The 14,496-nt window shown below is 33.2% G+C and overlaps 2 protein-coding genes across 2 annotated transcripts; one reads left to right on the top strand and one right to left on the bottom strand.

Moving 5' to 3' along the window:
• Positions 1–107: 107 nt before the first annotated feature.
• LOC141667756 (uncharacterized) lies at positions 108–3,400 on the bottom strand. The gene is made up of 9 exons (XM_074474368.1): positions 3,210–3,400; positions 2,912–3,042; positions 2,761–2,827; positions 2,105–2,157; positions 1,450–1,504; positions 1,282–1,356; positions 1,023–1,140; positions 540–586; positions 108–436 (listed from the first exon to the last, which is right to left on the bottom strand). The coding sequence occupies exons 1-9, from the start codon at positions 3,312–3,314 to the stop codon at positions 326–328; spliced, it is 762 nt and encodes a 253-aa protein (XP_074330469.1). The 5' UTR covers positions 3,315–3,400; the 3' UTR covers positions 108–325.
• Positions 3,401–5,683: 2,283 nt separating this feature from the next.
• LOC141667755 (lysophospholipid acyltransferase 1-like) lies at positions 5,684–12,058 on the top strand. The gene is made up of 8 exons (XM_074474367.1): positions 5,684–6,089; positions 9,119–9,174; positions 9,612–9,832; positions 9,925–10,333; positions 10,489–10,574; positions 11,194–11,257; positions 11,349–11,467; positions 11,577–12,058. The coding sequence occupies exons 1-8, from the start codon at positions 5,785–5,787 to the stop codon at positions 11,715–11,717; spliced, it is 1,401 nt and encodes a 466-aa protein (XP_074330468.1). The 5' UTR covers positions 5,684–5,784; the 3' UTR covers positions 11,718–12,058.
• The last annotated feature ends 2,438 nt before the right edge of the window (positions 12,059–14,496 follow it).

Genomic DNA, 14,496 nt, shown 5'->3' with positions numbered 1-14,496 from the left:
TGTCCTTCACTTTTTACTTTTCACATTACATAGATATCGTACTTTTGTTCTCAATAAGATTATTTTTTCATGGTTCATTACTGCAATCCATTTAGCTCGTCAAGAAATATAAAAATAAGTAACATTGAACAAAGCAGAATATCTCCATTACATTGATTATAAAATTATCGCTACAGCGGATTCATTTCTTTTTTGTAATTGATAACAAGACAAAATGGTACAATGGTATACAACCCAAACTGGCTGGTTGGCTCTCGGCTCGGCCTGATGAAGACCTGTCACGATGAAGGCTATAGAGAATTACACCAGCCAAGTAAATGTGATATTAGGTTTGTTGTTCTTTGTCATTGGACCGTCGATATGGCATAAATCTGTGATCCTTGGCAGCATTCTTTTTCCTCCTTTTCTCAATAAAGGAATCAGCCTTGCCAGATTGCTGACAGATGACAAAAAAACTCATATAACTAAAATGTACTAAATTTTAACATTAACATTTCCATGGTTTAATAAAAGTAGTATAACCGAATTCACAAACACACCTTCAGCTCCTTGAATTGTTCTATAAGCTTCTGCTCTCGAATTTGAGCTGCAAACATAGAGTTAATTTTAGTTTAACATATTGGCATGCCAGATCATATATACAATAGTCTACTATCCTTGCTTTAAAAGGCCGTAAGGCAATGCTCTTCTTACTTATCCATAGATTCTATAAGAATCATAAACTAACAGAGAGAGCATTAACTATATTCATCAAGCACAGGATTATCAAAGTGATCCTCAGTTCCTCACTTTCCATTATCTTGTCTGTATGAATTTTCATCAATTTCTTTCTTTTGCGTAGAAGGCTGTAACATACTTTAATTTATCTTACACTATCCTACCTTCTACTCATCCTCTGATTCCTATATCTTTATATTATAAAATGACAACATATGTTCGCTTAAGAGTTAAGGAGCCAGTTACCATATAGTAGAGAGTTGTTTATTTTTAAAATAAAAGCAGGTAGAAGGGTAGAGTATTACATTTTTTCAAATAGAATGGCTTCTTTCCATGTTTGGCTGCTTCTCTCTCTTTCTTCTTGTGCTCAGAGAGAATCTTCTTATCAGTATGCTTTGTTGAGGCAGACTTTAGTTGTTTATCCTAGCATGGTGTACATAGAAGTCACAACATCATTACAAGTTAATCATCAGTAATTTATCAACTTCTAATGCGAGAACCGCAACAAGTATCAGCTAGATCCATTCAGAAAAATAGCTTTATATGACGTGTAATGGCACTTACAACCCAAGTCATCCGATTCTTTAGTTCATCTATAGCATTTGAATCTTTTGTTTTCTTCATCAATTTCTTCAATTCCTGTAAAAACAAGAAACAAGTATTTTTGGGCAAGTCAGCATTAACAAATTACTTTTGTATGTAATCTTTGATATGTTATCTCCACAAACATACCTCTTTTTCGGCTGGAAGTTCACGCTCGTAAAGAAAATTATATCTTTTCTTGAACCTATGAGATTTTAAATGAGTTACAATATGATCTCCGTTAAAAATAGAAGGGTTTTTACTTTTTGAATAATACTATTGTGAAAGACAGCTATTGCCCCCAATGGCATCCATGACAAAATTAGAATGTAAGTACAACAGCCCATAAATACTATGTCTAGAAAGTAGAAACACTTAAACTAAGTAATTAAGGGGGCAGTTGGTGCTACAAAGTAAATGGCTGTTATGTTCTTACGCCTGTGCGGCTATGCCCACTTACTGAAATGACCAAAATTATCATGAAACTTTCTGCTTAAAATGTTTGTTCTTATATCCAAATAGCTACGTTTAGATATTCTCTAGCAAACAAGAAAATGAGCATTTCACGGAATTTACATTTCACTTTTGAGTAGCATATTCTGAACCCTACAACATTTGTTCAATTATAATTACACAACCATGTAAATATTGTCTGAGCTAGTAAAAACCAAGAAAAGATAGTGAGAGGAAAAAAGAGTTGTCGAAGGACAAAAAAGTACACTCTTAAACTAATTAGCCAATATGTAGACGGAGGGGGGACTTAGGCGAAACAGAAGCGGGGGGGGGGGGGGTCTTGGTGCCTCACCCATCCACATCTAGCTCGCCGCATAATGTCTCGAAGCGGGGATCACGCGCCACCTATTCACACCAAACACATTGGTTAAAATAAACAAATTGACAAACCTCAAATATCTACTTCCTGTTCCATAAAAGTTTAACAGTAATCAGAATTGCACTTCAAATTCTGTTGTAACAAATTTACTCTAAGAGACCAATAAACAGTCTTTCCCAATAATTAAAATAGCGGTGAATGGACTTGCCTAGATTTAACAAAAACAGGTTCTTGATGCATAAGACAAGAACTCAGAGGCCGTTTTTATCAGGAAATTTCAACCCGGTTGATGGATATGGAAATGAAGTTCTAATACGTAACCTCATCCCTGTTCCCATTAAGCCAGTTGAAATACCATGACCAACTAAGAGAAACTAATTTGGCCATTCCTAGTTCCACAATCCATCCTAAAGAAGCCATATAAAGTTGTGTGCATAAGAACACATACTTTTGCAAACATGTAATAAGCATTCCTAGTCAGTACCGTCCATAAACCAAATGAAAGAATAACATTTTCCAGACCAATTAGCATAATATAACACACAGACACACACTCATTCCAAACAAGCAGATAATCAACCTTCAAGAACGTTACTTAACATTACAATACTAAACACCATCCGACTAACCTTCTTAGGAACTTGAATAACTTCTCTAAACCTCCCAACCGGTTTTTTGCTAGTAACTTCCATCGGCCTTCAAAAAAATCACCACAAACTATCAACACATTACATCGAAATCTCCAAACCAACAAACAAAAACCACATTCCCAAAACCAACCTATTCTTATTAGCCCGACTAGTACTTTTCTGCGAATTAGGCTTCTGATAAACTGTATGTGACCCGTCACACCGCGCTTTCTGTAAATCCTCAAATGTAACATCAGCAAGTTCCCGCTTTATATCATCTTCCTACGCACCTCACAATTCATAATAAAAATCACAACTTTAGCTATATCAATGCATATACATAAATGGGCAATCAAGATTCAAACTTTAAAGCATATATATACATAATTATGGTACATTAAGGCATATACATATAGATATATGTAAAGAAATTAAAAAAAAATACTGACATCTTCAGAAGAGGATAAAGATTGGCTTTTTTCATCATCTTCATCGCTGTCGGAGTCAAACTTGATTTTAGTTGAAGTGGGTTTGTCGAATTCGGGTTTCTTCATTGTGATTAGGGTTTAATTGAGCTTCTTTTTTATTCGCCCAAATTTATAAAAGGAGGTTAAGTAAAGAATCGGAATACACGCATTTGTTAAACCCTAATTCATACGTAAACAAGTACAGTAGCAACAACAAAACGGGTTTACCCGAATCCGACCCGTAATTTTGTACCCGATGATTTCAAATTATTTCTTTTTAATAAAATTATAAGGGATTTTAGCTGATTTCAAATTAGTTCTGTGGTTTTTTTTTGTGTGTGACAAATATGGGTTAAAACAAGTAAAATAAATAGCTAATATATCAAGAAAATAATAAATTCAATGAAAATAATTTTTATTTTTTAAAATATTTTGCAAAAACAAGAATTTGGAAACAGCTGCAAGTTTTTCGTAGTAAAATAATTGCATTAATTAAATATTTGATTACAAATCATGTTTTGCAAATTATTTTAAAGGATAATAATAGAATAATTTTTTACACTAATATAAGATTTATACTCCTAACTTTTTATATATGAAATATTCATCATCAAAGTGAAATAATTATTATTAAAAGTGATACATGAATAGAGATTTTCAAAAAATTAGAAACCCGGAATCCGATCTGATCAGATCCGATAAAAAGCCCGAAAAGTCTGTTCCATAAAAAAGTCCGGCCCGGCCCGCGGGTCTTAGATAGGCCTCATTTTTTTCTAAAAATCTCACTCGGTCCAAAACCTGAAAAATACGGATAAAAACCCGAATTTAACAAAACCCGGATAAAAATCTGAATTAAAAAAACCCAAATAAAAGGCCGGTTCGGCCCGTATAAAAACCCGGGTATTTTGAAAAACCCGACTAAAAACCCAATTTTTATATAAAATTTGAAAATATACAATACTTTTATAATTTTTAAAAAATTATATTATAATATTAGAAGCAATTAAAGTGTATATGATTATTTGCCGATTTATTTCGTTAAATTTTTATATTTTTTTATCAAATTAAAAGGTATTAAAGATAGTAATTAAATTAGTTGTAATTATAACCGAATTTTATTATTATAAATTGCAAATGATGTCCTATTTAAATTTATAATTTTATATTATATAATATGTGACTATACAAACGGTATGAATTAGGCAGTTTAGAATGCATACCGAGGAATAACAATTTACAAACTTGTGTTTGATACTAATAACTAGCTGAATATACCAAATTTTGGACAATATAAATTATTGTATATAATTATATCATATTATATTAAAAAATAATTATTTATTCCGGTGTCTAAACTACTCTCTCTGATATATCAATATATTATTTTCTGCGATTTTTAAACTACTAATAATTCGAGTTATGAAATATAAAAATAATATTTAATATATAAATAAAAACACCGAATAAAGCCGGGCTCGGTCCAATCTGACCCGGCCCGCGAACCTAAAACCGGCCTTATATTTTTTAGGAAGTTCGGCCCGGTCCAACACATTTTTAAAAAAATTTGATCGAATCCATTTCTAGAAAAACCAAATTTTTTAAAATCTGAATAAAATCCGGCCCGACAGACTTTTCGTGTGTTCAGGAACATGCCACTTTCTTCTTCACGGGCCATTCGAAATAGTATTTGTACTCTTTTTTCATTTTTTCTGTTTAATGGCGGAAGATAAATTATTATTATGGAATGGTAGAAGAGCATTTGTTCCCATTAATTCACTCAATTTCGATTTTGGATCGGATATACTTAAAATTTAAAAAATAGCACGCCATAGTTGAAGTTTCTATCAGATCATACTAGTTTGCTTAGGTAAGTTAGACGTTGAAAAAAATGAAAACCAACCATTTTGTACGCAATTTACATTACTCTAATTTTAATTTCAAAAATCGTATGCTATTTGTCTTGATGTTAGGGATAACAAACAGGGGATGGGAGGATGGAGTAGGGGGAGCACATATATTTTTTTTATATTTTTTCACCACTAAAAATGTCTGAAAAAATAAAAAAATATCTCATAAAAAAAAATAAAAATTAGAGGGTGTCTCCCGGATTACACAATGCCTGCCTTAATTTTCTAAATCCGCTTCTAATAAAAAATAATGTACCCTGAAGCATAATGCTGTGCTCTAACCAAATTTTACGGTTGCAAGTGCAACACAATGCAACAGAATTTTTGACAACTAAATTTACGTGGATTGTATTATATTTTTTATGTCAAGAGCATGGTTTTAATTTTTAATTTATCAGATTATTTTTATAAAATTGGATTATTTATAAATAATTTATCAAAAATCAAATCATGAAATAATATTTTTAACCAATTTATTAATAATTTTTAAAAAAAGGGTCAAAATCCACCGATTTCTATAACTAGCACGCGAGTAGTTTAAACAAAGTTTCAACAAGTCTCCACGTTTTATATATCTAAAACTAAAATATCATTTTTGAGTAGTAGTTCCATGTTGAACTTGTTGTAACAAGAAGTTTTTCTCCTATCAAATGGAATTTGAACTAGCCTCGATGGCTTCGGCGATCGGCGTATCGGTCCCAGTGCTCAGGTTCCTCCTCTGTTTTATAGCTACAATTCCGGTTAGTTATGTCCGTCAACTTATCCCTGGTGGCCCTCCGGTGAAACACCTCTATGCGGCCACTTCAGGCATACTTTTATCTTATTTATCATTTGGGTTTTCTTCAAATATTCATTTTGTGGTGCCCATGTTCATTGGTTACGCTTCTATGCTTTTCTTTCGCCGCCAATGTGGACTCATCACTTTCGTCTTTGCTTTGGGCTACCTCATCGCGTGGTACGTAACTATTTGCGTTTGTGTGTGTAACTTTTTTACAGAAATTTAAATATTTTGATATATATGCAACCCGGAATAGTAGATCGTTTAGGAATTTAGGATGTGTTTTTACCAAAATTTGTAGGTTAAAAGCTAAGTCTACCGGATTTAATCATCGTAAATTGTAAACATAAAAGTGATCAGCATGTGCAAAAATTAAATGGACACGAACAAGACTAAGTCTATTTTTTGTTAGCAATAGTAAGTAGTGCTAGGGGAATACACAAACCAAATAAACAATGCAAAACACACACTCAATATATGACGCGGAAAAATCCACGTCCCAACTTGTATTATTAATCAAAACAATTATCAATAATACAATCAATCTCACCAAACGGTATTCATTCAAGCGATACTTAAGTCAAACAATACTCAAACATACATCAAAAAAATAACATGACTATGAATATATAGCCATCACAAACTTAGCCAACAAGACATACCTAATCTGATTACAATAATAATTGTCTACCCATACAATTATTACCCATTTGCATTATAATAATAATTGTCAACACATACAATTATTACCCAACTCAATTATGATAATAATTGTCTACCCATATAATTATTACCCAATCCAATTATGTATTCTATCACCAAGCCCATACTACCTATTGGGTTTAACCCCAACAATCCTCCCCTTCAACCCAATATGATTTCATGCACAACCGAATTAACGGTCACCATCAAGCCATCGACGTCGATCCGCCAATACCTCCCCTCGAACAATAACCCCTCCTAGTACAAAAAGATTTCTCTTATCATTTCGACCTTTGAGTATCTCTAAATCTCCTTTAGTGACTTTCAACATACTGTTCTTCATCATAACAGTATATCCCAAATCAACTAATTTACCCAACGAAATTAGATTTCGATTTAACTCCGGTATGTATCTTACTTGAGTTAATTTCTGAACACGACCGTTGTGACGTTTCATTGTTACCTCACCAATGCCAGCAACTTTTACCGTTTTACCGTTCGGTAAAGTTACCATCTTTCCCTCACACTTTTTATAGGACGAGAACCACTCCCTCCTACCACATATGTGATGAGAACATCCCGAGTCAAGCACCCATTCTTCTTTTGATCCCTTCTCTTCTTGAACCAAAAGAACATCTTTATCAGCTTCTACAAGCGAAACACTACCCCCTCGATTTTTTTTCAACTCTCTCAAGTCTTCTCTTGCCTTTGGACACATAAATTGTATATAACCCAATTCCTCACAATAAAAACACCTGATATTAGGGTTATGTTTCTTAACATACTTCTTTTCCGTGTCACGCGCACGTACCACGAATGCACTTCCATCAGATGTGTCACTCGATTCTTGTTTCATCAATCTTTCGACCTGCAGAAGAACAACAATAGTCTCATCCAAATCTAACTTCGTTTTCCCAACCAATAAAGAAGTCATCACAGTATTATACTTCTTCGGTAGAGATACTATAGTAGTAGAACAGCTTTGTCCTCATCCTTCAATTTTTCATCCAAATTGTTCAGCTGGTTGATTAAGCCATTAAAACGATTCAGATGATCTCTTAAATCTCCGTCTTTTTCCATCTTGAGCCCGAACAAATCTTTCTTGAGAAACAGCTTGTTGGCCAAAGACTTTGAGTGGTAAGTCTTCGTTAACTTCTCCCACAAATTCTTGGGATTGTCCTCTTCAAGAACATCATACTTGATTTCTGGTGCAAGGGCCAACCGGATCGTTGATGCCGCACGTAACTTCATATCTCCCCACTTTGTATCATCAACTTCAGTAGGCTTCTTCACTCCGAGAGTCGCATATAACACTCGTTGAATTAACAGATCTTTTACCGTGCTTTGCCACAAGGTAAAATTGTTTCTTCCATTAAACAATTCAATCTCAAATCCCCCAACCTTCTCCATCATGAACCTTGGCTCTGGTACCAATTGTTAGGGGGAATACACACAAGTATAGAACCAATTAAACAATGCAAAACACACACTCAATATATATGACGCGGAAAAATCCACGTCCCAACTTGTATTAATCAAAACAATTATCAATAATACAATCAATCTCACCAAACAGTATTCACTCAAGCGATACTTAAGTCAAACAATACTCAAGCATACATCAAAATAATAACATGACTATGTATATATAGCCATCACAAACTTAGCCAACAAGACATACCTAATCTGATTACAATAATAATTGTCTACCCATACAATTATTACCCATTCCCATTATAATAATAATTGTCAACACATACAATTATTACCCAACTCAATTATGATAATAATTGTCTATCCATACAATTATTAACCAATCTAATTATGTTTTCTATCACCAAGCCCATACTATCTATTGGGTTTAACGCCAACAAGTAGTAGTGAATAACTAATTAATTTTCTAGCACTGCAGATAACTTTTAAGTGCAAGTAGATACCTTTTTTTAATTTGTTAAATCAGTAGGAGATATTGGACCATGTTTGCATAGGCAACTCATTAATACTTGATAGAACAAACAATCAAAGGCATGGAAGGCTTAGAAATTGGCAAATAATAAAGCTTTATTATGTAAATAACTAAAGACTACTTATAAACAGTTAATTAACCTCATACTTATGTTTCAAATTAAGGATTTTATGCAATATTTGTTTTGCGGATTATATGAGATTATAGACTATGGTGAGACATTAAGTTTATCATTCTGCTTCAAATACAGATTACCTATCCGATTTACTATAAGCATATATGTTTCAAATTTTTAGTGTTGGTGTATCTAAGCAGCTGGCATTATCTACTTCTTCCTTTCTACTAGATAACTATCAATAATGTAGCAATTCTTTTCTGTATATGCTCTTCACAGCATTTGACAAGGTCTTTTTTAGGATTGTTCCTATTTCTGTTGAATGTCAACTTATAATTTTCTGTAGATGATGACAACAGCCTTTAAAAATATGAAATTTTATGAAAAGTGTTCATTTTCTTGACTATCGGTATACATGTGTAGCCATGTATACTACATGAGTGGGGACGCGTGGAAGGAAGGGGGTATTGATGCCACCGGTAAGCATACAAGTCCTCTCTATATCATTGTGGTGTATATAATATGGGAATTTAATCACTAAAGTTTATTTGAAAGGGAAATATCACACTTATTTATATGGCTACCTGAAACTTAAATCTGTGTTCATATTTACTGTAATTCCCCTCTTTATTTAATCTTCTTCGAGAATCAGTTGAGTGAGGAATTTAGGTCAAGCAAATGTAGTTGGCGATGAAGCCAGGTCCGAAAGGACCAAAACCAAGAATGCACTAGGGTTGTTATATACAGTGTAACCTGTATTTACTATCTGAAGACAGCACTAAATAATGAAAATACCAAGAAACTAGAGAAGACGAGATACTGCTACTGCTACTTCCTTTAACCTTCATTTATGTGTTGACATTTGATAAATCCTTAATAATATATATTTAATTTTGTGCCTTCCGACTACATATAGGAGCCTTGATGGTGCTCACGTTGAAAGTAATTTCTTGTGCTATTAATTTCAATGATGGATTGGTAAAGGAAGAAAATATGCGTGAGGCACAAAAGAAAAACAGATTGCTTAAGTTACCCTCAATTGTTGAATATGTTGGGTACTGCCTCTGTTGTGGCAGTCACTTTGCCGGTCCAGTTTTTGAAATAAAGGATTATCTTGAATGGACTGAAAGAAGAGGGGTAAGTCAGCCGTCAGTTAATCTGGTCTTAACATTTCAGCATATCAATTGTAATTACAGATTTCATTGATTTATTTGTCTATCTTTAAGCAGATCTGGACACCTTCAGGCAAGGAAAAATCACCATCTCCATATTGGCCAACACTTAAAGCTCTTTTCCAAGCTGTTTTATGCATGGGATTGTACATGTACCTCGTTTCCAAATTCCCACTGTCTCTTTTTACCGACCCTGTATATCAAGAATGGGGTTTTATGAAACGAGTGGGTTTCCAGTACATGTCTGGCTTAACTGCACGTTGCAAATATTATTTCATATGGTCAATATCTGAAGCTTCAATTATAATTTCTGGTCTCGGTTTTAGTGGATGGACAGAATCTTCGCCACCAAAACCACGATGGGACCGGGCAAAAAATGTTGATATCTTGGGTGTTGAGTTGGCAAAGAGTGCAGTTGAGGTGCCACTTACATGGAACATACAAGTCAGCACCTGGCTGCGACACTGTAAGCTTCTTTTAATCTACATATCCTCAATTGCAACAGATTTTGGTTCCATCCTCCTAACTAGTACTCCTACACCAAACAGACTAAAGTCATTACATGCGGTAATTAACTGTTAAAATAAATGCAATATTAAAATGCTTCTTTTTTTCCTCAAGATGTCTATGAGAGACTCCTCCAAAAAGGAAAGAAACCAGGTTTATTCCACTTGCTGGCTACACAAACTGTCACTGCTGTTTGGCATGTAAGTCTTAGGAAAGAGTTCTCTGTCTCTTCTCTTACGATGTGTATCTACCATTTGTATTCTACTCGATACTAATTTCATTATTAGTCTGAGGCTTGCATATATTATTGTTGTTATTGCTAAGTCTTGCCTATATTATTTGAACTGCCAAAAGTAATTTCTGTCGTAGTGCCTGGTTAACATGTTTTAAAAATTAATGACTAAAAAGGGGAAATTAGTGAGAAGAAACAATAAACAGAAGCAGAAAAAGAAAAGAATAGGGAAGAGGATCAATGCATTCGTAACTGAAGGTTCTAATTTCTTCTACTTGTGATGCCATCAAATCATACCCATCAACATTGTAGTAAGATCATTCTCATTGTCATTGATTGGTTTCTAATTCTCAGAATGAAGATAATATTTCACTGTTAGGTGTTGTTCTGTCATGCTACAGTCTGACAACATAACATGTTATCTTAATTAGGGACGAGAAATATCACGAGCCTTACAGCCGCACGAGGCATGAGTTCTGTTTTTTTTGGGTGTGTGTGTGATGTGTGTTTGTCTATATGCATCATATCTGGTGCAAATTTATTGCATCGTCAATTTGATTAGGTTGAGTGGTTTGTTCGTGTAACAGGGTTTGTATCCTGGGTACTTTATATTCTTCATTCATTCAGCTCTACTTATAGCTGGTTCAAGAGGTAACAAACTGGCATCTCAGATTCTTCAATGTTATATTAACTGAACATTTCTGTATAAGTCTCAATTTTAACTTCACATGTTCATGAACAGTCATTTACAGATGGCAGCAAATGGTTCCTCCGAAAATGGCTATACTTAAGAAGATTCTTTTGGTCATGAACTTTGCATACACACTTCTAATTCTGAACTGTGCCTGTGTAGGTTTCTTAGTAAGTCTACTTTTCTTTCTTTTTTTTTGATAAATAAGAGGAGTGATGTGTAAGAATTGATCTAATTGTAAGATTAAGAGAATTAATGATCTTGTTTACTTGATCATAGGTGTTAACTCTAAGTGAAACACTAAGTGCATACAAAAGTGTGTACTTTGTCGCAACTGGTATTCCAATCCTGTTAGTTCTTCTTGGTAAGATCATTAAACCTGCAAAGCCATCAAGAACTAAAGGTCGAAAAGACGAATGAGGTAGATTTACATCTTTAGAATTGAAAGTGATTCAGGGTCTGTAAAGCAATGTATCTTCCTGTGACACATTGCCTTGTCGTCTTGCTAATCCGTAACGAGGATGAAATGACACGTTGCTTCGTCCTCTTGCTAATCTAACGATGATGGAAGCTGTTTACTTGTACCATGTTTTAGCTCACTCTTTCTGCATATGCATGGTGCACAAGCCTTTTTATATGAAATAATGTGATTTTACCTAAAAATGTATTATTGTTTGAGCCGTTGAACAAGAACTTCCTTCAATGGCTTGTTGCGCCAAATGTCTTTAGTAGAGGACTTATTAGACGATGTTGTTTAGTGAGCTTGTTGTGTCTTGTAGCTTGATCTTGCTGGTCCATTGGGTCAGATCAAGCCTATAAATTAAAAAAAAAAAAAATCAAAGTTAAATATTACTCTTAAATCTCCTTTAGTGTTGTCATCGGCTGCATCACGATTTTGCAACTAATTTTCAGAAAAGTCAGTTAATTAGATTGCAAGTTGGGAGATAAAGGGCAGATTCCAAGACCAAATGACAGGGGTTGGTTTATTGCAAGGTAAGAGATTTAACCGACTGGATATTGCGCACATCAGATTTAAAATGTTCGTATATCAACTGATTAATGTGAATATGAACTGAACTTATTTTGTTTGTTATATTTTTTTTAAGCAAATTTACTCTGGAGGTGTTTGTGCAAGTTTACTTCTCAGAAGTTCTTATTTTTCAAGGAAAAAAGTCTACATTTTTTAAGAGATACTTATATCATTAATTGTTTCTGGATGCTACTTATTATAATAATTTAAGATGGATCAAAATAAAATTTTCAGAAATAAGCACTTTTTCCAGAAAATAAATATATTTATGCATGATGACCGATAAAATCTCACTTTATTAACTATAGCGGATTGTAGCCATTTTGAGAAAATAATTTTTATGTGTTCACGGGCACACACTAATCACAAACTTCTATAATTTTAATTTATCTTGATTGGCCGACACTTTTTAATAATAATGGACCCGGTCATTTACAACAAATACACCAATCAAAATATTTCAAACTTTATAAGTTTTAGTGTTTAGTATGTGTGTACCTAGATAAACCCTTGAGAAAATTCATTCTTGTTCTTTTTCTGTTTTGATTTTTTCGTCCCTTTTCTCTTTTTTCTTTTGTGTAGGTTTTATATCTATTCATGGATGAGTTATCTTTCATGTTTTAGGGCAGTGTTGACACGCGTATGAAGACTACATCTAGACTAGATGATGAGGATGGGACGTAGGGATATGTGCCGTGATTTTCAGATTTTCGAAGATGACTATGGCGAAGAAGGTGATGAGCAGGTGATAGACAGGATATGCGGAGATGGATTTGAATGAGAGACTCTAGGAACCTTTGCCGTAGGGAAAATTTTCATAGGAAGAAGGGCCGAAGGCCATAAGTCCAGCGGCCGTAGAGAATTATAAGATCATCATTTGCAGCTTTGATAAATAAGGATTCTTTAGCAAGCTTGTTATCGAAATCTATACTATATTATAATAACCGGAATAGAAATAATTTGGTTTAACGGTTTGGTTCAACGATCATTTCCTAATTTTAATTATTACAAAAATAGATAAATAGTGTTATATATCTAATAAACTACTAAATTATTAAATTACTACTAAATATAGTAGATTTATCCTACTAAACTACGAATAAAACTTATCATATTATTAAAAGATATAAATAATAGTGTTATATATCTGTTAAACTACTAAATTGTTAAACTACTACAAATAGAATATTTATTCTACTAAATTACGATCACATGTTATTATATTATTTTATTATAAATTTATAATCAATATATTTATATAAATATTTTAAAAATATAATATAACTGGATAAATAAAAATTTAAAATATTAATAGGAATCCGTGCATCGCACGGGATTTATGCTAGTTTTGAAGCGAAACAAATTGAAAAGTTGTGATGTGTCCATTGAGGGTATTTTTCTACGAGGTCAAATAAGAAAAACGATTATAAAGAAAGACGTACGAAAAGGATTAAACATATTGAATAACTTGGAAAAAATATTAAAGAAGAAAGGTTGAGAAGAAGGAAATATGAATAGACATTAACAAAATAAATTATAAAATAATGGAAATATAATAAAAAAGGGGGAATGGGGTGTTTAAGTGAACAAGTGTTTGTGATGTGGGAGAGAGAAATGAGAATAAAAAAGGTGTAAATCTAGGCCCCACTAACAGTTTATTTTTTAAATCCATAGTTTATAAAAATCTATGGATTTATTTTTTAAATCCATAGATTTTTATAGTAATGATAGGAAGTCGTGATTTGAGTATATAAACACACCTTAATTATATTTTCACTTCTTTTTATTACACAGTCTGTAGAACTTTGTAGGAAAGGGATAAGCGAAAATTTCTCAGTTATATAAGAAATTGAACTCACTAAGTAATTGGTGCCGACATTCTTCAAAGAAGGAGAAGCTCTTTGCATCACCTATATGTCAAAAGGTATGTTCTTAACGCTCTTAATCTTTTCAATTTTAAAAATATAGTTTAGAATGCATGAGAAATTTCAAACTATTATTTTCGCAATTAATATACATTGTTAGAGTAATACGTTTGGAGAACCGAAGGATTTTGGGTTTAAATAAGGAGAAGAGAAGAAAAAGGTGATGGGTGAGAAGATGAATCATTTTAGAGTTCGAGAGGGTAGGCATAGTTGGGCAAAGGTGTATGATCTTGAATATAGTAAA

This window comes from Apium graveolens, chromosome 6 (genome assembly GCF_009905375.1).
Source record: "Apium graveolens cultivar Ventura chromosome 6, ASM990537v1, whole genome shotgun sequence".
NCBI classification, from domain to species: Eukaryota; Viridiplantae; Streptophyta; class Magnoliopsida; order Apiales; family Apiaceae; genus Apium; species Apium graveolens.
Note: the sequence above shows the minus strand (reverse complement) of the source record. Positions and strands in the feature narration are given on the sequence as shown.